The 22,546-nt window shown below is 44.6% G+C and overlaps 1 protein-coding gene across 1 annotated transcript; it reads right to left on the minus strand.

Annotated features, from left to right (window-relative positions):
- Positions 1–461: 461 nt before the first annotated feature.
- On the minus strand, positions 462–21,325 carry LOC308294339 (bromodomain-containing protein 1-like). Its single transcript, XM_080737068.1, has 14 exons — positions 21,059–21,325; positions 19,409–19,764; positions 17,914–19,018; positions 17,204–17,366; positions 16,328–16,486; positions 14,218–14,346; positions 12,960–13,272; positions 11,636–11,953; positions 10,350–10,961; positions 10,049–10,172; positions 9,240–9,370; positions 4,969–5,084; positions 4,353–4,519; positions 462–2,444 (listed from the first exon to the last, which is right to left on the minus strand). The coding sequence occupies exons 2-14, from the start codon at positions 19,740–19,742 to the stop codon at positions 2,276–2,278; spliced, it is 3,840 nt and encodes a 1,279-aa protein (XP_080593194.1). The 5' UTR covers positions 19,743–19,764; positions 21,059–21,325; the 3' UTR covers positions 462–2,275.
- Positions 21,326–22,546: the final 1,221 nt, after the last annotated feature.

Below are 22,546 nucleotides of genomic sequence, written 5' to 3' on the forward strand. Positions count from 1 at the left end.
AGTCATTTTTAATAGTTTCACCCAGTGTACACCACTGTAATCAAATGGACCCGTAACACTGTGGTGAAGTGTGTACATACGTGAGTATAAATGACCCATATACTGCGGCATTATCCACAGAGTGTACACTAATCTGTGAACACTCAAGTTAAAGAAGGAAACCAATTGGGACACTTTGGCAGGGGTTTGTCGTTCATGAGTGATTCGTTCATAAGAATTGAATCATTAGCGAGACTGGTGAACGGTTCGTTGCTTAGTTTCATCATGACATGGTTGGGTACACCAGTGTTTCTCAAAGTGGATTCCAGGGACTCTGTGGGTTCCTTTAGGGGGGTCTAAATTGACCCATACAAGTCTGTAACTCTGTCAGTGGTCTAAATTGACCCATACAAGTCTGTAACTCTGTCAGTGTACAAACGGAACCAAATGGTTCCGTTTGTACACTGACAGAGTTAGGGGGAGACCTCGAAATGTTAAAGTTTGAGAAACAGCGGAGTACACAAAATCATCTGCCAAAGTGTCCTTGCGCTTTAAGCTGACGTGTCCACAGAGAACACCTTTTGGAGAGGATCGGTTGGAACGTTGTGGGTTGTCAATAAAACAGCTACGGATATCTAGAGATTGATAAAGTATCTACGGCATCTATGGACAAGGGATCCACACAGCGTGCCTCTGCTCAAAAGATGTTCTCTGAGGAGAGTTAACAAAATGGATCAACTAACGCTGAGGATTTCACTGGGCTGCATGATGAGTGTCATGGTGGTGGCAGTGAGGTCGCAGCAGTCTTGCAGCACATTTTTAAGGAGAGGTTCAGAGGTCAAACTCCGGTACATTCTATAAACCAGTACCCCCCACACCCCCTTTCCACCCAAAGTCGGGGGTTAAGTCCACGCACATCCAAGTATAGATTTATCTTCTTTTTTGTTTTGCACCCGCAATCCTAGTTTTTCGAGTTCATTTGCATAGCTCAGAGACCAAACTTTGATGACATGTTGCAAGCTACATTATTTATGTTCTTGAGGGAAAAAAAACGGTGTTGAATGAAGAAAAGAGAAGGAGTTTATGAGCAGAGTTTGTCCCTAAAGAGGAAGTGAAAGGACCCGGTTTCACAGGGCTGGGACGATAAAGACAATGAATATCATGATTATTTAAAAGTTTTGCCTCGACTCCGGTTAATGAACGAATATTAAAAAGAGTGAAAACAGACAATCTATAAGCTCTCAACATCTCGTATGTTGACGCGTTGCAAGCTTGTAGATCGGCCATTTTCACTATCACCGCCCTCGTACAACAGAGTATAATTAAGTGGTTAATCAGACCAATCGATTTAGTTGATTTCTGAAAAATCGATTGAAATCTTTTGATTAGTTGATATACGAGAAATTAAAACATTAATTAAAACAAAACCCTGCTTCTTTGATTATTCGAATGACCTAAAATGAGCAGCATCAAAGTCGGTTATTGCCCAGCCCTATTGTTCGGCTCACAGGTAAAACGGTAAACACCACGACAACAGCGAGTTTGAGTGTGTAGGTTTTTGAGCGTAGAGGTTGTGAAAGCCCCATACTGTGTGTGTGTGTGTGTGTGTGTGTGTGTGTGTGTGTGTGCGCAAGGCTGAAATACTCTGAATGGTTTACTGCTGTAGTTTTATCAAGTAAACAAGCTGTGTTCAAGCCCAATATATTCTCTGTCGCGTGCCGAGTTCGGGCAGAGAGTAGCGGACCTACAAGCTCACAACGAACCAAATTGGTTCCATTTTTACACTCTCAAGAACCACAACAATAATAATCGTCCAAATCTCTTTTCAGGATGCAAATTCCAAAACAGCAAAAGTAGCAGATCTACATGTAGCTTGTAGAACTGCTACTTTAGATACTTTTGTGTGACGCTGTAGTGTGATCAAGTAGGCCGTAAATGTACAAAAGTAAGTAAAGGTTTTGAGACATGAGGTTTCTAACCCGACAGCAATGATATGATACGATACGCAACACTGTACGCACAATTGAATTGACCAAAATTATATCAATTTTTTTATTTATCGGTATAGGAATCGGTCCAGTAAGAGGCAAATAATTAAGGAACCGGAATCATTAAAATCCTAAAAGGATCCCAACACTAGTGAGTTGTGAGCTTTGTACGTTTCGGTCAGCTATTCTCCGCCACACTGCGACACCGGAAGGCGTTTTCCTCAGGAGGTTTAAGATGGAGATGATGATGATGAAGATAATGAAGATTCAGTCCAGCATCTTGGGTTCCACTGCTAGGCTAGGCTAGGCTATCGTCCCTGGGCCTGGTTCTGGTTCTGGCTCCGGTGGCTCATGGCTCGGTTGAAGGCCGTCCGCACGGCTTTGCGAACAGCAGCGGAGCGGCCCTCTGTCAACTTGATTCTGTCTATAGTCTTGTGGAGGCCAAAAGGAACCATCTTGGATCTAGGAAGCCATTGCCTGAAGGTGGGGGGAAGAAAAAAAACAAAAAACAAAGAGACGACTTATAATTAGCATGTAATTAAAGTCCGTTTTCCACTGCTGTGGCCCAACACCACACCACTCCACACTGCCCACTTGTGCCAGGTTTTCCACAACAAGGACCTGGGTAGAGTGGTGTGAAAGTGGTACTAAACATGGTACTAAAAAGTATCTAATCCAGAGTAGGTCTGAGCTAGGCCAAACAGGGCCAAACAATTCATAATGACTGATCGCTCACTGACTTTTCATTTAGACCTCCAGGATATACTGTAGTTGTAATACATGATAATAGATTATATTGTGTTATAACCACTATTATAATCTATTATAGTGTATTATAGTTATAATAATACATTAATATGTTATATTGTATTAAAATCCCAGTTATAATCCATTATAGTGTTGTGAGGGTTGTGAGCAGATCTACATGCTCACAACGCCTCGCGTTGCGAGGCGTTGTGAGCATGTAGATCGTCTATTTTCACAATTTCTGCCTCTAATATTTGACAATTTGGCCAATGTTTAATTTGTCATTTCAGAGGTATTAACAAAATCATTAACCAAAGACAATGCATAGCTATTTTTCCAGGACCTTCCAGGACCCTTGATCAATTCTCAAACTTTTCCAGTACTGGAAAAATATTTTTATAATTTCAAAATATTTCCTGGAATTTCATGACCGTGGGAACCCTGATTATACCATCACTTATGGGGCATAGCAGTGGGTGTGGTTTTCTGGTGCCACAAAAATAAAAACAGCCTGTAGGAGCCACGATGTCTCCACTAGGCCTGATAGCTATTGTTTTTGTTACAGCCTATCTGTTATGGTTCAGCTTGTCCTTGTAGCAGCTACAGAATATGGGCCGTGGAAAGCACTCTAAAGTGTGGCTTCGTTATAGCAGTTAACCCAATGAAATGGGAATTGTGTAATACATGTGGAAAGTTAATTGGCGCTAAGCAAGGTTCCACGTTTGGTTTGTGGAAACATTTAATGCAGCGTGGCATTAATGTGAAAGACTGCACCGTGTTTGGTGCGCTGCGTCGCCAGTCAGTCAACAACATTAACACTGGTGGCAGCAAGTGCTGCTACTACGTAGCAACCTCACCAGCAGCCCAGTCCCCAGTAGAGCCCTGCACAGCCACAGAGAGACGCAAGATGGAGACGAAACGTTTAAGACAGCGTGGCATTCATCTGGAAGAGTGTGTGCGGTCACGGGGTTTGTGTCGCTGTTGTTTTTGACAGCAAGTTTTTATTTCGTTTTAGTCATAGTCTTTTGAATAAAATGTAATTTAGTTTTAATCATAATTTAGTCACCTGAAAAGTTATAGTTTTATTCTGATTTCAGTCGACTAAATCTATAGTTGATTTAGTCAACTGAAATATATTTTGGCAGGCCTTGATGGCATAATGATGTTGCTCTCAGGTGTTGCGTGCTGAAAATAGCTGATCTACAAGCTCACAACGCGTCACAGACTATTCTCCACTAGTCCCTATAACATTTTAGTCTAGTTTTTAATTTGTTGACGAAATTGTCATTGTATTTAGTCTTAGTTTTAATCGTCACAGCTTAGTTTTTATTTAATCGTCAGTGAAAAAAACGCAATCGACAAACATTTTTCGTCATAGTTTTAGTCGACGAAATCAACACTGGTTTGTGTTGCAGTCTCTGACCCCCGTATCCCAGGGCTATGTTGCACTAGCAGCAATAAGCCAGCAGCGATAAGACTTCCGGTGGCCGGTCTCTTCAGAATAAGAGTATACCTGAAGCCGTTGAAATATGATTCATTTGCACATTAACACTTTCACAGCTGACCAGAAATGGCTTGTCGGCTCAATAGCCGGGATTTCTGAGCATTTCACTGATATTTTCAGGAAAAAAACTTTACCAGCTGCGCTTGTTGTCGAAGAAGTGGACGAGGAAGAGCTTCTCGTCGGACCTGTACTGCATCTGCTCTCCTGCCCTGAGAACGTCCGGAGGAGGCGGAGGGAGCGGGACTCCGCTGTGTTGATGACGACGCGCCGCCCTCTTCTGTGACGTGTTGGGATCCATGATCTGTGAGAAGCAAGAAGAACGGGCACTGAGTCACACATTAGGCCCAAGGCCCGACAAGGAGAATCAACAAGCTGGGGAGGTTTTTACTGGTTGTCTGTAGCCGCTAAAGCTCTCACCAGTGGAGACGGGAGAAGCTTAACAGTCGATCGTACATTACATAAAAACGCCACAAACACACGCATGCAGCCAAAACGAGCCACCCGCGGAAAGCCACTAAAGCCATCCCAGGACAGCTCTCCATACACACACACACACACACACACACACTCTCAAGCCGACTTTTTTTTGCTACGCTAGCAACCTGGCATGGATGTCGTTTGGCACAAAACACGAGCTACACCACTTAACGATGAGAGGAAATGCATGGATGGTGTGAATGAGAGAGAAAAGAGAGATGGCCGGCAGTGTCTCTCAGGTACTGAGGACACGTGCGCGCGCTTCTCACTCACCAAGGCGGGGTAGGAGGGATATCCACTACACTTTGCCCAAACTAGTTTAAGAGGTTCCAGAACAACTGTTGTTGAGGAGGTGCTAGCGGGCTTCCATATATTTCCGTTGCCAACTTCTAAGGGAAGCAGGAATAATGACAAGCAAGTTATGGAGGAAGGGGGGATTTTCCACTGAAAACAAAATACAGAGTATAAACGAGACGAGACAACCACAAAGCGGAAGTTGACACTAACGGTTGCCCCGAATGCCCGTAGCAAGTAAATAGAACGTTCGGGCAAGTGGAGTTTGCTTTCAGGGCGTTTTAATTCATAGGTTTCATTTGTAGTCCTACATGGCCATGTTAAGGACCCCTTAGTTGAGAGATGAAGCAGGGACCCCCACAAACGTTTAATAGATTCCATATGGTTTCATCTTTTGCACAATCATCATTGTATTTTGGAATTATGTCAATTTGTGTTTTCAGATATTTAACCACTCGAACCGTCAATACTTAAATAAACCTGACCTTTCACTCTAGTATGCTCTTTTTCCCCTCTACACCAAAGCTGCGAGGCGTTGTGAGCTTGTAGATCTGCTATTTTTGGCAAAGATTTGTTTCCAAATATGGATGCTAGGGTTCAAGCGGCTAATATAAAAAAGGAGAAAAAAAGGTTTCTATCACACAAAGATTTGGAGGACCCCCTGTAGTAACTCTGAGGACCCCCTAGGGGTCCTGTACCCTCTGTTGAAGACCCCTGTTCTACAGCAATCAGAACACCCGTGTTGGTCCTCAACATGGCCGGTGTAAGATTACAAATGAAACCCATGAATGGAGAAGCAACCTCTTAATTGAAACATTATTGATTACGGTATTCAAGTAGCAGTTTTTCAGATTTTCAAAAGAGACTGCTGCCACTCTGCAGTTATCGATTTAATTGAACATAAATTTGATGTACTTTTTGGGACAAGTGGGCATGACCTTTGGGCTAGTACAACTTGAACAGTACTTGCCCGACGGCCAAGTGCCTCTGAGACCATAGTGTCAACCCCTGACAAAGCCATGCATACAGGATGGGGGAAGGAGAACATCAACATCAACTCTCACACAACACATATAGATAGGCCTAAAACAAAGTATGGTCACACATAATTATGCCGTTCGTTTCAGTTCTTGTGATATTTCACTTTTGGGGTTGTTTTAACTCAGGCTTTTGTGTGTAAGATGTCTGATAAAATGAACTCCAAATATGTATTAAATCAAGCAAATAAAAACTGTTTGGCAGTGCACACAAAACCCAGAGTAGATGTTAAAACAAATGACCCCAGAAGTATTTTATGAAGTGAAACATAATACATAAGCTCTGCTGTTAATAACGCTGGGTGAAAGATGACTAACTGATGGGTTATGAGGTCTTGAGCTTGACCGAACAGCATGTTAAGACAAAGCAACCGAGGCAAAACGGGTGTCAAAGAAGGGCCCAGAATCCCCATAAACCAAGGGGCGATTTCTAACTTGGTTGTGAGCCGTGTCATGCACCAGACAAATATTAAATATCCAAGCTTAGCCATGCGTTTTGAGCTTGTAGATCGCCTATTTTACATGCATGATAATGGAGCGCAGTTAAATATCATTGCTGTCGGGCAGAAACCTCTTATCTCCACATTTGAACTTTGTGGGTTTTTTTGGGTTTTTTTTTGTAAATGAATGTCCCACTTGATCATGTCACACAAAGTATAAAACGTAACGGATCTACAAGCTCGAAACGCAGTGTGAAGCAACACGTTTTCACCTTGTAGATCTGTTGCTTTTGCCATTTTGTCATTTGAATCCCGAAAAGTAACAGTTTTGGACACCCGGCAGAGACAACACCGGTATATAAATCACCCTTAAGAAATCCTTTTATGTGGTAGTGCGGGGCCTTAAGGGGAGACAATGCTCATTTCGTGCAAATCAATCTAAAAGCGCCAAATTTTGCACAGATGTAGCCCAGGGCTTGCTCTAATGATTTAGCTAGGGCGCCCGAGCCGACGACCTTCGGGGTCGCCACAGCAGGCCATTTCTAGCCCAAGGAAAGTTTTTTGTGCAAAACAAATGCTTGCAATGGATTCAGAATCATGACAAACCCATAGTTAGACACCTCACATCCTACTTAAAGCAGATTTTATTTCTGGGTATTTTCCTCCTGTATAGAAAGTCGATGGGAACTTGATTTGGCCGCTGTGGCGACCCCGAAGGTCGTCGGCTCAGGCGCCCTAGCTAGCTAAATCATTAGAGCAAGCCCTGGGCTACATCTGTGCAAAATGTGGCGCTTTTAGACTGATTTGCACGAAAATGAGCATTGTCTCCCCTTAACTCATACCTCGCGATCCCCGTAGAGACCGTAGATTTCCCGCTGTACCGCGCTGCCATGCCCGTAGAGCCCGCAAAGTTTAATTAGCTTTAATCATTATGAAAGGATTAAAAGTATTAGCGCAGATTTTCGCTGATTCTGGCTCTTTAGGCCCGCCCCCCTAACTGTATCCGGTCATTTCCGGTCTGGACCGGATCCAGCTTTCCGTATCCAGTCTGAGCCTGGGCCATAGTCCCGCCTCCATTGGTTTACTGTGTAACAGAAGTGGAAGCTACTGGGCGATGGAACGCTCGTTTTTCAATCGGATTTTTGCGTTTGGAAACTTTGATCCAGTCTCTACACGCCTGGATTATGATCCCCGCACATATCGTGCGTTTTGTGCGCGAACGTGTCCACGTGTTACCATAGCGCACAGTTGGCTTTTTTCAATGCTTTTTCATGTAAACACTGGCTGATAAGCAGAGATACAGCGTGGCAACGGATATGTCTTTTTCAATGGGGTTTTTTGTATTCGAAAGCTTGTCACCGAGTCTACACGTCTACTAGATGAGTCGCGCACAGATTGTGCACGATGCGTGCGCGTGCCCACGTTAAAAGGTAAGGACAATTTGGCAGCTGCTTACTACAGCTATGTTTAAAATGGCAGAGAAAAAGTTAACTATGATTCACTCGAGAATACATTTCTCAAACTACTGTGTCATGATTACATCCACAAAGACAGTGAATATTACAATGTTAAACCGACACATTCTTTTATTCAGAAAAAGGTAACATGCTGCTAGGGCTCACAATTATTACATAATCGTCTAATCGTGATTATTTGACATTATCGCAATTATTTTGTCATAATCGTCATAATCGTGAATGTTGAAAAAAGAATTTAAGTAGTAAGTTGTCAAATATGTCAGTAATTTATTTGTGTATTTAGGTTATGTGTCATATCTGCCATGTGCAATTTCAAAGCCTAAAAGCCAAACAGAAATGTAATTATCAACGACAAAAACACAATTAAATCGTTAATCGCCAATTATTTGAGTGATAATTAATCGTCCTGTTAAATGTCATATCGTGATAGCCCTACATGCTGCAAATGAAAGCCATTGACCTGTATTCCACTATAGGAATAATGACCAAGCATAGAGCCCATGGGGAGTGGTTAACATGGCAGGTTTTACATGCTGTAGTTGACAGAGCAGGAGATGAAAGACAGAACAACCAAGTCCATGCTTGTATGTAGGCAGCATTTGTAGATCGCCTCCTTTATATTCAAGAATCATTGAATGCTTTAACCAGTGAAAAATAGCAGATATACAAGCTCACAGAGTGCCGCGCTGCGAGCTTGTAGATCTGCTATTTTTGAAAAAGTCATGAAAATGTGTGCAAATCTTTGAATATATGTATTTTCAAAGCGAACGTTTGTAACTCAAATTCTGCTTCTGGGTGGTCCCTGGGAACGAAATATTTTGAGATGGGGGTCCGTGGCCAAATATATATAATTTTGGGGGTCCTTCACATGAAAAGGATTGAGAACCACTGACAGTAGTCTCTCAAGAACAGACCAACTGAGAAGGATTCAAAAGACACTTATAGAATCGGGTCAAAATTCTAGTTTTCAAGATTTCTCAAAAATAGCAGATCTACAAGCTCGTAGCGCGGCACTCGGTGCCGCGCTGTGAGCTTGTATATCTGCTATTTTTTCACTGGTTAAAGCATAAAATAATGATACACAATAATGTGTACCCGTTCTGAATGGGTTAGCCTCACCAAAACAAAACATTTATGAGAAAGTGGGGCCATTTGGGTATCAAGCATGCCGAGTAAGCATTGTTAATGGAGTTAACAGGAAAGATTCCGCACTGAATAACTTTGCCTCTTGAGTTTGGACATGTTCGAGTCTGGATTCATAAAAAAAAAGTCAACCAACATTAATAATGGCTCACCTGATGCGATCTTAGCTGCTTTGGTGACCTCCCCGTTCTCAGAACAAGTGACCAGAGTGCTCTTATCGTCCACAGTGCTACGGCGCGTCACAGCCGGCCTCCCCTTGCCACTTTTAGGCATGACAACAGTGCTGGAGGGATATGGAGGGGGAACGAATGGGACACTCAGCCGTCATAAGCCAGCTCTCTCACCACAAACCCAACATGTAGTATTCATGGATTAAAGCACAACAAAAATGGACAAGTCCTAAGAGTCAGAGAATATTATCAGAATACCTGTCAAAGCTGGGAATAAATTCCTTACCAAAACGATTTCTTCACCAATGTGTTCGTAAAGGTGTCTAGTAATATATCTAACAAAGTTAGAAATTCAAAATCCCTAGGAGAATCTTTGACAGCTAGGGTAACTTTGGGTCTCATTCACTTACTATACTATAAGGAGGAGGAGGTTGTGGTTTGGCAACCAAGGAGTGTATGTGCAAAGTTTGGCATGGATCGGGGCAACGGTGGCGGAGATATGAGTAGGGCAAAAGTGTAACGTGTGACAGACTGACAGACAGACAGACTGACAGCCGGTGGAGGTTTTGATAGTAACTGCGACCTGACGGTCACAATAAATAAATATACCAGTAGCAGGAATAGCCGATCTACAAGCTTTATAGAGCATCACATCGCGACAAGCTTCTAGATCAGCTATTTTCGCTCCTTTTTTTTGTTGTAAAATTTTCAGCGTGGAAATGATTATGACCGTAAAGTAATAATCTCAAATAATGGCTATAAGGCGATTATGCAACAATGGCGACACATACCTTGTGCTACTCTGCACGCTCCCGCTAGAGGAGAGGCTGGACTCGGAAGCGCAGCGTCGCCGCGGTTCTAGCGGCCTGCTGGAGGTCGGCCGGCTGTCCTTAACCACAAAACCGTTTGCTATTCCTGGAGAAATCACAGAACGAAAAAATAAACACAAAATGTAATAAAAAAAAACTAAAACCTAAAACGTTTTTCAATAGTTAAAGCATTCAAAAATTATAGGCCTAAATGGGGTTAAGGGCCTTGGTAGGTGGTGATTAGTATCGTCAAATCTATCCAGTTGACCTCTGGGCGACATACCTGTGTCAAGGCGTTTGATGGGGGTCTCCTCCTCGTCCTCCTCCTCGTGGTCTCCGCTGGTGCTCCGGGTTCTCTTCCTGGGCAGGAGGAGGGTCTCCAGTCTGGGAATCACCACAGAGAGGAAGGTCTTGGCGCCCAGGGGCGACGTCGGGGAGCCCGGCAGCGACGTCGTCGTCTCCGCCACCTTGCGGGGCTTCTGCGGGCTGACGCTCTTGGACTTGCGGAAGAGGATGTTGGTCCGTCGGTTGCGGGAGGGGGACGGGGAGGGGGACGGGGCGCCAGGGGCTTCAGCGAGCACGGAGGTGGCCACGACGCCGAGGCCGGTGTCGGCGGAGGAGAGCAGCGAGTGTGGAGGAATATGCCCGTTGGGAGTGCTTTCCCGGGGAGCTGAGGTAGTAGTAGCAGTCTTGGGCTCGCTGTCGCCGCCGACGTCAGTCTTGTGATTCCTTTCCGCCCGGGACCGAACGGGCTTGAGTGCGGGTGGCGGTGGTTCCCAGTTGCCGACTGGTTCTTCCGCGCGCGGTGGCGTTTCCGAGCTGCCGGCCGGTTCTTCCACGTGCGGTGGCAAGTTCAATGGCTCTAGCTTAGGCGGAGGAGGCGATACTTTTTCTTCTGGGAAAATTAAGAGACACAGAGGAGGAAGGAGGGTAAGCAAAGACGGCAGCAAACTAACAAACCCCACAAGGCAACAGCCATTCATACTCCCATTATGTTTATTGATTAACTGGGCCACTTTGTTTCCTGGTGCCATTACACCATGTCGGCCTGGTAACAAAATGTCTGTGAGCCATTCACTAACCTCTGCAGCTGATAAGAATTGAAAGCAAAAAAGGTTTTATGACCCTTGCATAACAACATAGCAAAAATGTTTTCCAAAGTTTGTCATAATTATTCTGTTTTAGACTTAACTCGTGGATTAAAGCTAAGTAATATCCCACGACTGAAAAAAACACGTATGGACAAGTAATTATGCGATTTGTCAAATGTTCACGATAAAAAAAAAAAATGCAGATCAACAAGCACGCAGCGCAGCACTGGGTGCCACGCTGCAAGCTTGTATATCTGCTATTTTTCAATAGTTAAAGCATTCAATAAATCTAGGCCTAAATGGATTAATCCTAGCCAACTACATCACAGTTAGGTATGCGACAAATACAAAAACAATATTATTGAACTCAAGGCTCTATGGCGCGAGTAATCAATAGAGAAAAAAGTCATTTTGGGGGTGAACTACTCCTTTAAGTACAGTACTTAAAGTAACCACTGGTTATTGGCCATTTACTTACCTTCCTCAGGTGAGCAGTGATCAGTGGCGTTCTTTCGGGGCAGTGGTTTCTCCTCTGGTTCTGCCAGCAAAAGGCTGGCCTCCGGTTCCGGTTTCGGGGGCTGGGTTTCGGCGGCCGCCAGCAGGTGGCGCTGCCTCCTCATCCTCAGGCTGATCTCGCTGCGCACCTCCATGATGATCTTCTTGAGCAGCTTGAGGCGCTTGCTGCGCGAGGGGCTGTGCTTCATGGCCGTGCTAAGGTCCAGCTTCTCCAGCAGCTCTCGCAGCTGCTCCTCCAGGGACATGTGCTGCCGGTTGGCCGGGTTCAGCAGCTTGTCCACTGCCATGGGAAAGACGGCGTTAGGGACCCATGCAATAACTCAAACTTTAAGATCGCAGCGCAGCACTCGGTTCCCTGCAGCAAGCTTGTATATCTGCTATTTTTAAAAGTGAAAGCATAAAATGATGGTTAAAGTGGTTAAATTCTGTGAGTGACATGTTTGTTTGTTTTTTTAACCGTGGAGGCCGGATGCTTTATTCTATGAACTGGGATGGACATTTTTGCAATCGTTAAAGGAGCTATAGTCAACTTTTTCTTGAAAAACGGATGCTAAAATAAAAATAATGTTTCGAAAATATTTTATAAAAAAATAAGCTTCATATATGTGTTTCAATTAAAAAATGACCACAAAAAGTGTAAAATAATGATAAAATAATCATTTTGGCCCTTTGTTTACATTTACAGGGCCCGTACTTTGTTTACATCCTAGTCTGTAGACTAGGATGTACACCTACAATGAAAAAGTTGACTATAGCTCCTTTAATATCCATAAAAGGAGTATTGTTTTTCGTTTTTTTGCCATCCATTTGCACGTTTACAGATCTTTAACCTCATAGCTTATAGGGATGGGACAATATGAAAATTTCATATCACAATTATTTTGACCAAAGAAATCGCGATTTATAATATCATCAAGATAATCAAAATATCCCCAACATCCATTATCCTGGGGCAGAACATTTGTCCAAAAATAGCCGATCTACAAGCTCACTACGCATCGCGTTGTGAGCTTGTAGATCGGCACATTTTTGGCAAAGAGATTTGGTAGAGAGTGGAAAATAGACTGTATCAAGTAATATAAGTATATTATAAGTATGTTTTACCAATAGAGGGTTTAAATGGTACCGGATACGCAGCTCGGCAAATAAAAGCTGAATTGATCCCAGTGCATGAACGGAGGGCGATTTCACGATAAATCAAATCTCCACGATTATCCTGAGTGTTTTTTTTTTTTATCACGATCAACGATAATAATCGCTTATCGTCCCATCCCTAAATAGCTTACCATCTTCCCAGGAGAAGGGCGGGGGGGCTTGGGGCTTGGGGAGCTCGGGGAGGTGGAGGCCGCTGGGGAAGTCGAAGCCGATGCGCTGGGCCTCGCGCCGCGCCTTCCGGATGATGGCCCCGCCGTGGTCCTGCATGCGCAGGCCGGCGCGGTGGAAGAAGGTGTCCTTGGCGTTGTACTTCATGCAGTTGAAGATGATGAGGTCGAAGTCGGCCTCGAACTCCTCCAGGTTGCTGTAGCCGTGCTCGTCGATGCGCGTCCTCATGGTGGAGAAGTCCATGGGCTGCTTCACGTGCTCCAGGTAGTCAGGGACCTGAGAGGAGGGACAACGGAGAGACGCCGATGTTGGACATTTGTAGAATAGAGGTGGGACGTTCGAGAACAAATCGAGTCTTTTGAACGGCTCTTTGAAATGAGCGATGGGATCCGGTTCGCAGTAGGGAGCCATTCCTTTCTAATGAACAGTGGTGGAAAAAGTACTCAAATTCTTTACTTAATTAAAAGTATCAATACTGTAATGTGGAAATACTCTGCCACGAGTAGAAATTTGGAATTTTAATGCTTGAGTAAAAGTAGGCTACAAAAGTATTGGTATCAAAATGTAGGCCTACTTAAGTACTACAAATAGTAGAAAGTACTCATTATGCACAATGTCCCATTTCACAAGTTTTCCCAATAAATAAAATGTAGAAAAATCATGTGAAAATAGCAGATCTACAAGCTCACAATGCGTCGAAACGCATTGATACTTCCCAACAACAGATAAATATCTTCTACAGTGAATGTCACGATTATTTGTCACACATTCTGCCCGATACAGATATCAGTGCATTCCTATTAAGTAATATCTCAACAATTCCGCCACGCCTAACTCAGCTGGATACGTGTTAGCGTTGCCATGGTAACCAGGTAAACAGACGCTTGCTGCGGGTGCTTGTGAAAGACACTGGTGCATACATCATGACGCAACGCACCCCAGAAGCAAACGGAGCGCCTGTGCTCCATTGACTCCTATTCTATGCTGTAACATAAAAACATCTGTATCTCTGAATGAGACGCTCTTTTTCACGGCAATCGTGATGGTCAGCCCCGGTTAGGATTTTAGTTTTGCGACCGTTTGTAAACAAAATGATCTCCTTCCTGTATTCGTCAGATTACACACACACGTGCACATGCACGCGGCTTCCGGGGCTCTTCATAATAAAATGACAGGCTATGGCGGCAGGCGTTGTGTTAGCTGTTAACCACCACCACTAACCTCTTTGATGCTGACAGGCTGAGCAAAGATTCTGTAGGTGTCCTTCTCTTGCAGTTGGTTTAGAACCGCCCTGAGCAGAATGTTGAATGGAGTGAGCTGGACCTCTAATACTGACTGCTGGAGCTTCATCTGCAAGCAAAGAAAGACAAACAGAAAAGATTGGTTGTTATTTCAGTTAACGGGAACCATTTGAATTCTACCATTCCCTTATTATGGGCACGCCAAAATAGGCATCGTTCAACGAAAATAGGCAATCATTCGGTCGAAATAGACAATCTACAAGCTCACGTCCCGACGTGTAGTGAGCTTGTAGCTATTTTCAGCAAAGAGATTTGGCCTGATGTGAAAAAAGGAGGGGGCCAAGTACAGGCCCCTGGGAAACTGCGGTCAACAAAGTATATCGGATTTACGTGGTTAAATGCCAAACTCATCTGACAGATTCAAGTCAAATCAGTAAATGCTTTCATATTGGGGTTACTTTCCAGGTATCACGTGTGATTTTCTGTGCATTGAACCAGAATGTTCCAACCACCACCAGAGGGGGAAATATTTGAAACTCAATAAAGTAATCATTGACTGACAACTTGAAAAGGTTGTATGCTGCTCCCTCTGCTTGGAATTAATTGCAAAATTACCAGAATCTTCTAGAGCTACATTTGATCACTTTCATTCCTATTTGTATTATAGGCAAAAAGATTCAAAAGGTTTCAAACAGAAAAACAAAGACAAGCTTGTTGGATTGGCTCATGACGCACTAAGCTTGTAGATCAGGTATTTTTGCTATGTGCCATATGACAAGCTATATGGGTTTAAGTGGTTTAAGTCAACTCACTAGGGGGCAGACACGGATGGCTGCACATTCCACTATTCCACAATCACTGCATGTTATTTGGTCTGGATCTACACCTCCTGAAAGCTATATATAGTCTGGAACTACATGGAACGGAAGCTGTCATCGGTTTGTCATGTCCGTTCACGAAAATACATTTTAAAGGACAACTTAGTTTTTTTAAGGGTTCATATTTTAGATTGTAGTTAGAGAAAAGAAAAGATAGTGTCAAAATGTTTTCATTTACTGCTTTCTATGGTTTTATCGATTTTAATGATTTTGATTTCAGTGGGTGCGTACAAGTGGCTAAATATATAATAAGTCCATTCGCAAGATGCCCTGCAATCTTTCATGGGAAGATGTGACTTATGGGGGCTAGTAGTGTTACTGTAAATAGTAATAAAGAAATCGCTGGCTTATTGTGTCTAAAAAGACATAGCCACTTGTACACTCTCACTGAAATCAAAATCTTAACTCATCTTTTCTTTTCTCTAATTACAATCTAAAATATGACCCCTTGTTGTAAAACAAAAACAAAGTTGTTCTTTAAAATGTCTTAGAGTTTTATTTTAGAATTTCCATTTCTGATAGGCAGCCAGCTGTATATGCGTTGCAAATTTGTATTTATATATCAGGACAAATTTGCACGACTGAAGACGCAACGGAAGCGGGGAGGAGGCGCGGAATGCACATTATTTTTCCTTTGCTCCAGACTCTATGATGGAAGCAGACAGTCTGGCTCGCAGGGTTCCCACACATCTTTACCAATTAATTTCCAAATATTATTTTCCAAGAATTTTCCAGAATATTTAACCCGATTTCCAGGACTATATAACAATAATTCAGCTCAATAACGAGTCGCTTACTCCTATGCGCAAATAATCATATTTCAACTGGGGACCCCGGCACCCTGACGAGCACTAAGAGTAGAGGAATTTTGTATAACAGGGTTTTATTGTGAAAATAGCCGATCTACATGCTCACAACACGAGGCGTTGTGAGCATGTATATCTGCTATTTTCACAATTTCTGCCTCTAATATGAGACAATTTGGCCAACGATGACTGCGAATGTCATTTCAGAGGTATTAACAAAATCAATAACCTAAGACAATGCATAGCTATTTTTCCAGGACCTTCCAGGACCCTTGATCAATCCCAAAACTTTTCCAGTACTGGAAAAATATTTTTCTAATTTCAAAATATTTCCAGGAATTTCGTGACCGTGGGAACCCTGAATATCAAGGCCGGGATGGGGATGATGATGGCGGTGGGACTGCACCTCTTCTCTTTTTAGCTTCTCCCTCTTCCTGATGAGCTCTAGCAGCAGGCGGGCTCGCTCCAGGTCGTGGCGGAGACGGTGCCACTCTTTCAGTTGCTCCTTCAGTGCTTCTTGATTACTCTCCGCCCGGCATTCCTGCTGGCATTCCTGCTGTGGAGCCTTAAAAAAGAAATAACGTGGAAAAGAAATACATTTCAAAACCTAATGCAGAGCCCACAAAAGACAAAAGACCCTTTTCCACTGACATGGCCCAACAGCACACGACCCACACCCAGGTTTTCCACTACAAGGACCTGGGTAGAGTGGTGTGAAAGTGGTACTAAATGTGGTACTAAAACATATCCAATCTAGAGTAGGTCTGAGCTAGGCCAAACAGGGCCAAACACTTCATAATGACTGATCAATCACTGACTTTTCATTTAGACCACCAGGATATAGTTGTAATACATGATAATAGATTCTAGTGTGTTATAATCACTATTATATTATAGTATGATAGTGTTTTATAATTATCATAGTAATACATTATAATAATTTATAGTGTATCATAATCACAGTTATAATCCATTATAGTGTATTATAATTAGGATAGTTCTAATACAAATTTATATTGTATTATAATCACAGTTAAAAGGGTCAATTTTTTTCTTACCAAAATTTTTTGTGTAATGGAAAATGAAGATATTTTTATGTGGTGCGGTGTGGTGTCGTGTAGTGTTGTGATAAAGCTGCAGTGGAAAGGGGGCTCTGTTCACAAAATGTTCCAACACAGTTTACTTTGCTGTGCATTTGTAAAAAAAAAAAAACTGTGGTGATGAGCAAAGCATAGTTGTGTGTGTGCAATGTGGAAGTGTTAGGTTTCCTGACAGGACTAACCGGCTGCTGCTCTGTTTTCTGAGGCTGGGGGTTGCTGGCCTGGAGTCGTCTGATTAGTGGCACGTTGTTTCTCGACTGCCTCTTGAGCACCCAGTAGCTCAGGACGCGCTCAACGAACGGCCTCTTCCTCTGGACAGACACCTGATTGAGGATCGTATCCAAACTGGGCAGGGAGAGAGGCAGAGCAACCGAGGGGGCAAGAAGAAACCGGTCAGAAGGTGTGAAGTGAAGGTGGGAGAGAATGTATGAGAGGAAAAAGTGATAGGGCAAATATAGAAAGAGAGAGGATAAAAACAGAGAGAGAGGCAGAGAGAGATACTGATAACAACAATGTTCAGACTGGAGGCGATAAGTAGAGACTTAATTTACATGGATTAAAGCTAAATAATATCTCACGACATAATTGCCAATCGCCATATAGATGCTTCCTAAACATTTAACACAATATGTACATATATAATGTTTTAAGAATATTATTCCTGCTGTTCTAACAACCAGGTGAATAAAACACAGATACTTTTATATAAAATATAACTAACTATTGCGATTGTTTAGGCTTTTTCGGCTAGGCTATTTTCGCTGCACAACACGCTTCTATAGAAGACATGCTGCTGGCTTCTATGGAATCCAAATGGCTGAAATCAGTCGTGGCGACAGAGAAAATGAATCCATGAATTCATAATGCTTGATGTGACAGTCCCTAGCCCTACCTTGAGGCCGTTATGCTGGGTCCAGAGTTGCTGGCAGGAGCCTCGGGTTCCGGTTCCGGCTCTTCTCGTTTACACCGCTTCTTCTGCCATGCTTTTGACCTATCACTGCCTCTCTTCCCCCCTCGCGTGAGGCGGGGAGTCGGTTTCGAGTGGGCGTCGGAGTTGGCGTCGGAGTTGGCGTCTGAGTTGGCGTCCGAGTGGGCGTCCTCGTAGACGGTGAGGGGTCTCCTGTCGCAGCCTTCGGGTGTGTGGGCGCAGCAGTACGCAGTCTTTTTTACTGTGAAAGTGGGGGGGGAGCCCGACTCTGTCGATAACTCCTCTTTCACCGGCTCCATCTTCATATAGAGTCCAGCCTTTTGGGCGCAGCTGACGTGGAAGGCCGCGTAGCAGTTCTGTTTGTGGCACTGGATGCAGGCGCCCGCCCCTTTCTCCTTGCAGAGGCAACACGTGAGTTTCCAGCGGGCGGGCGGGATGTTGCGCACGCCGTCAATGGGCTCGATGAAGACCGTGTCGGAGAAGCCCACCTCGGGTACCCACAGGGCGCACGCCACATGCCCCCAGCGGTCGTCATCCGTCTTCTTCAGGGCGCCGCCCCGGTTCGGGCAGAAGACGCAGTCGGCGGGCCGCGACGGGCACTGCAGGCAGTGGCGGCACAGCCACTGGCCCTCAGGGATGTAGGGCACACCGTAGCACTCCTGGTGCACGGCGATGTTGCACGAGTCGCAGAAGAGGATGACGTTGCTGTCGGCGCCGTCGCCATCCATGCAGACGCAGCAGACGGCGTCCTCGTCCACGACCAGCTGCAGGTCGCTCTGGCCCTGCGTGGCGGCGTGCGACTCCTTCTCGAAGCGGTCCATGAGGAACTCGAACAGGTTGTAGGACACCTGGCTGACGCCCTCGCTCTTCCGCTTCTCGTTGATGAGCTCCAGCCAGGCGTAGTCCTCCTCGTCCATGTCGTACTCTACCTCCTCGTCCAGCTCCTCCTCCGTCTGCTCCCTGTACTTGTAGTACGCCGACGGCCTCCGCGGCACCGCCGGCAGGTTGTGCTCCACCGTGCGGAACTTGGGCTCCAGCAGCTTTTTTCCCCCCACGCCGCTTCCTGGGGCTGTCGTGATCACACCATTCAGGTTGGCGATTAGTTGTGTTTTTGCTATTGAACAGTGGAACATTTGAATACAAATTGTGTTTCTGCCTTTTCAGGCTTCGTAATAAAACATTCTACAGAGCAGATATGACAGATAACTTAATTGTATGTATACTTAAGAAATTTGTTTTAAAATAAATAGCACAACTACATGTAGAATCTTGAAGATCTGCAATTTACACTATTTTTGTAAACTATTAAAAAGAATTCAACATGGATACAATGACTGCGATTATGCAAAAGATTATTGCGATTACCTCAAATAATTGCTATTAGACTATTAGAATAATTGTGACAGGGCCTTACCGCTTCCTTGTTGCTGGGCGGTGCCGCCGGTGCCCGTACCGGTACCGCCGAGTGCGGCCGTCAGCGCCGCGTTCCTCTTCTGCTGGCTGTTCTTGAGGCGCACGGAGCGCACCAGGACCTGCTGGGGCTTCTCGTTGTTCTCCTTGTTGCTGTTGCACTCCAGAATCTCCTGGGCGGTGGGGTCGTCGTCCTTGATGACGTCCAGCTTGTCGTAGATGCTGAGCCGGTGCACGCGGCCGTCCACCTCCAGCTCCACGATGCGCTGGGCCTGGGCGTAGGTCAGCGTCTCCCGGTTGGGCGAAGGCTTGATGGGCGACGAGTCCCGCTGGCGCTTTGGCATGGCGACGTGGTTGTTGTTATGTCGACCTTTTTTCTTCATCCTGAAGGCCTATAGTGGCACCCTGGAAATGTGAGGGGGGAAATTATTATTTCTTTGCTGATCATGTCTTTGAGCAACAACCACAAGTAAAATGAGTGCCATTGAATGCTATTTTTGTCTTGGCCCAAGTTAAACCGTAACTGTGACTTGAGTCTGTATATGGACCAGCTTTCTGCAAGACCAGCCTTGACTGCTGCCCGTGCCAAGCAACACTAATGAGTTTAAACCAATGTGCTGCTATATCTGATTAATTGGGTTAGGTTTCCTCTCTAGACCAAAGCAAAAAGCAGACAATACTTGTCTAGTATTTAAGACAGAAATGTAATTTAGAACTGCCTTCAGCTTGAACAGTAAGATGCTTTAATAACAAACTAAAATACATACAAATTATTAATATGCTAATGCATGTGTAGAAAAGGCAGGTGCAACATCTGATAAATACCGGTATACCATTGTTTAAATGACAATACATGTATATGTGGTGGTGGCAACAACTTGCAGACAGCAGATGCAGCACAGCAACATAACAAGGGGTGGAACCAAAACAAACAGTTAATAAACCGTTAACAAACCGACAGACAACCGGCTCGTCTAAAACAGCAGCCCCAGGAGGGTCTTCAAAAGCAGAAACAATGACTAAAATCGATTTACAGAAGACAATTAACCTATCGAAATCAATAAAAACATCTTCTTGGGCAATTCTGATACATAAATATGACACATAATGTGACTAACGGCCGCTAACGCAGTGTTTTTGAAGAGAGTGGGTCAGTAAAGCAGAATTAAAGGCCTCTCTCTCTCTCAGGAAGCTAATGCTTCATTTAGAACTCTACCGTAGGATGGTGTAGTGTGTATGTGTGGGGGGGGGGGCGACAATAGCAGATCTACAAGCTCACAACGTGTCATAGAACCTTAGCGCTCCGAGCTTGTAGATCTGCTACGCGCGACACGGCCGTCCGAGGACGCAACACCACCACCGGGGCTTAAAAGGCACGTTAAGGGGGTCGAAGTCTCGCGTGGCCAGGGCCGAGCCATTGAAAGTCAACAGGGCACACTCTCTGTCCACGCGAGAGGACACTCCGTCCAGCACACACTAAAAGCTAAGCTAGCTTAACCGCTGCTAGCCCCGGCTACTGGCTAACAGGAGAGGAGGAAGGGAAATATGGCGATCAACAAAACAAGAATCCAGCGACTCCCGTTGGACAAAAACGAGTGTTTTTCTCTGACAGCCGCGTCGCGATCTCCCGCTCCCGCGGCCCCGAGCCGCGACGGGGGGTCCACCAGCACCGCAGAGCAAAGAAACAAAGCGATCTTACCTTTGTGTGTTCTATAAATCGACTTTGTAAAAAAAAAAGAAGCTTGCGAAGCAATGGCGACCGACGTTGGCCCTGCAGAGCAGCGAGACAGATCCACATTCACAGTTCACGATCGTCCAAAGCGGGGCACGAAATCGTTGCGTTTCTCGACGCCGATCGAGTCTAGACGATAATCCAACGTCGAGGATCCCGTCGGCATAAATGTGTGTGTGTCGGATAACAGGGACTAAGTAATAAAGGGTGTTTTAGAATGGCCTGAGATCAGCGGTAGTCCCACCGACCTAGCTTCTCTTTTCACCCACCAACAACAATGCGGTTGTGCAGCGGCTTCGCTTGCGTCGTGACGTCATCACGTAAAACCAGGAAGTGTCATGATTGCGACCGAAGGTCGCATATACTCTGAAGAATCGTGTCGCTTGAGTGTCCGAAGCCTCGTGACCGTCCTTCCGAAGCCTCTGTGATGTCAGTGTGATGTCAGCGAGTTGTGACATCACTTCCTGTACAGGGCAGCTACACGAAATGTGGATAACACTATATATGGAGATAGTCCAGTCCATCATGTCATATGGGACTACCGTCATAGAAAGTAGCCATTGTTAGGCCGGAGTCAATGGCTGTCTGTCTGACTGCCAAGTCTGCCATTGACTTGCAGCGCATGAACGCCGCACTGGAGCGTGAAAACCAACAGGCCTGATGGAAAATGATACATGGCCGCAGGCTTTGTGACGTCCCACATCTTATGTGCTGGGCATACTACTAACCGACGCCAAGGACCTCCAGAGGCCATACAAAGAGTATCTAACCCGAGGCCCCTTACTAACTAGCATACATTTACAACATACCTTCTCCAAAAACATCAATATTGAACTCCATATGTATATGGATACATACATGTATTTGTATTAATAAAGGATAAAATAAAATAAAAATGCCATAGATGGGCATTCCCAAAAGCAAAATCCCTTTATGCCCATATATGGGGATTTCTGATGTCATCAATCTCTGGCCCTAACTAGCTCAAAAGCCTGCTTTACTCTGATTTACACCCTACCTTTCCAGATGATGACCTATTGGGTACACACTTATGTCCAAATATAGAAATCCCAAGGCATCAAACCTAAGCTTGGCTTTACTAATTAACATATGTTTCATGCCCATATATGGAGATCCCTGTCCCAATGTTATCAATATTAAGGACATATCTGGAAATGCCCATATTTGGTAATGTCCACATATGGGCATGTTTTGACATAACATAGTCAGGGAACTCCATGTATGGGCATAACATTGATTCTGTGAGTGTGCCATGATTCTGTGAGTGTGCTGAGCTCCTAGGGTTGATACCCTCACAAAAACATGAACAAACTCCCCCCAGAATGACAACAACTAGAATCGTCAGAGAAACGCTGTGGTTGGCCAGATTGTCAAGAATTGACGCGACCTCGCCCTTTAGGGCGAGGTTGCATGTCACCCTGAGGTCGCATTCCA

The sequence above is a fragment of the Nannobrachium achirus genome, assembly GCF_963921795.1.
Source record: "Nannobrachium achirus genome assembly, chromosome: 11".
Classification (NCBI taxonomy): Eukaryota; Metazoa; Chordata; class Actinopteri; order Myctophiformes; family Myctophidae; genus Nannobrachium; species Nannobrachium achirus.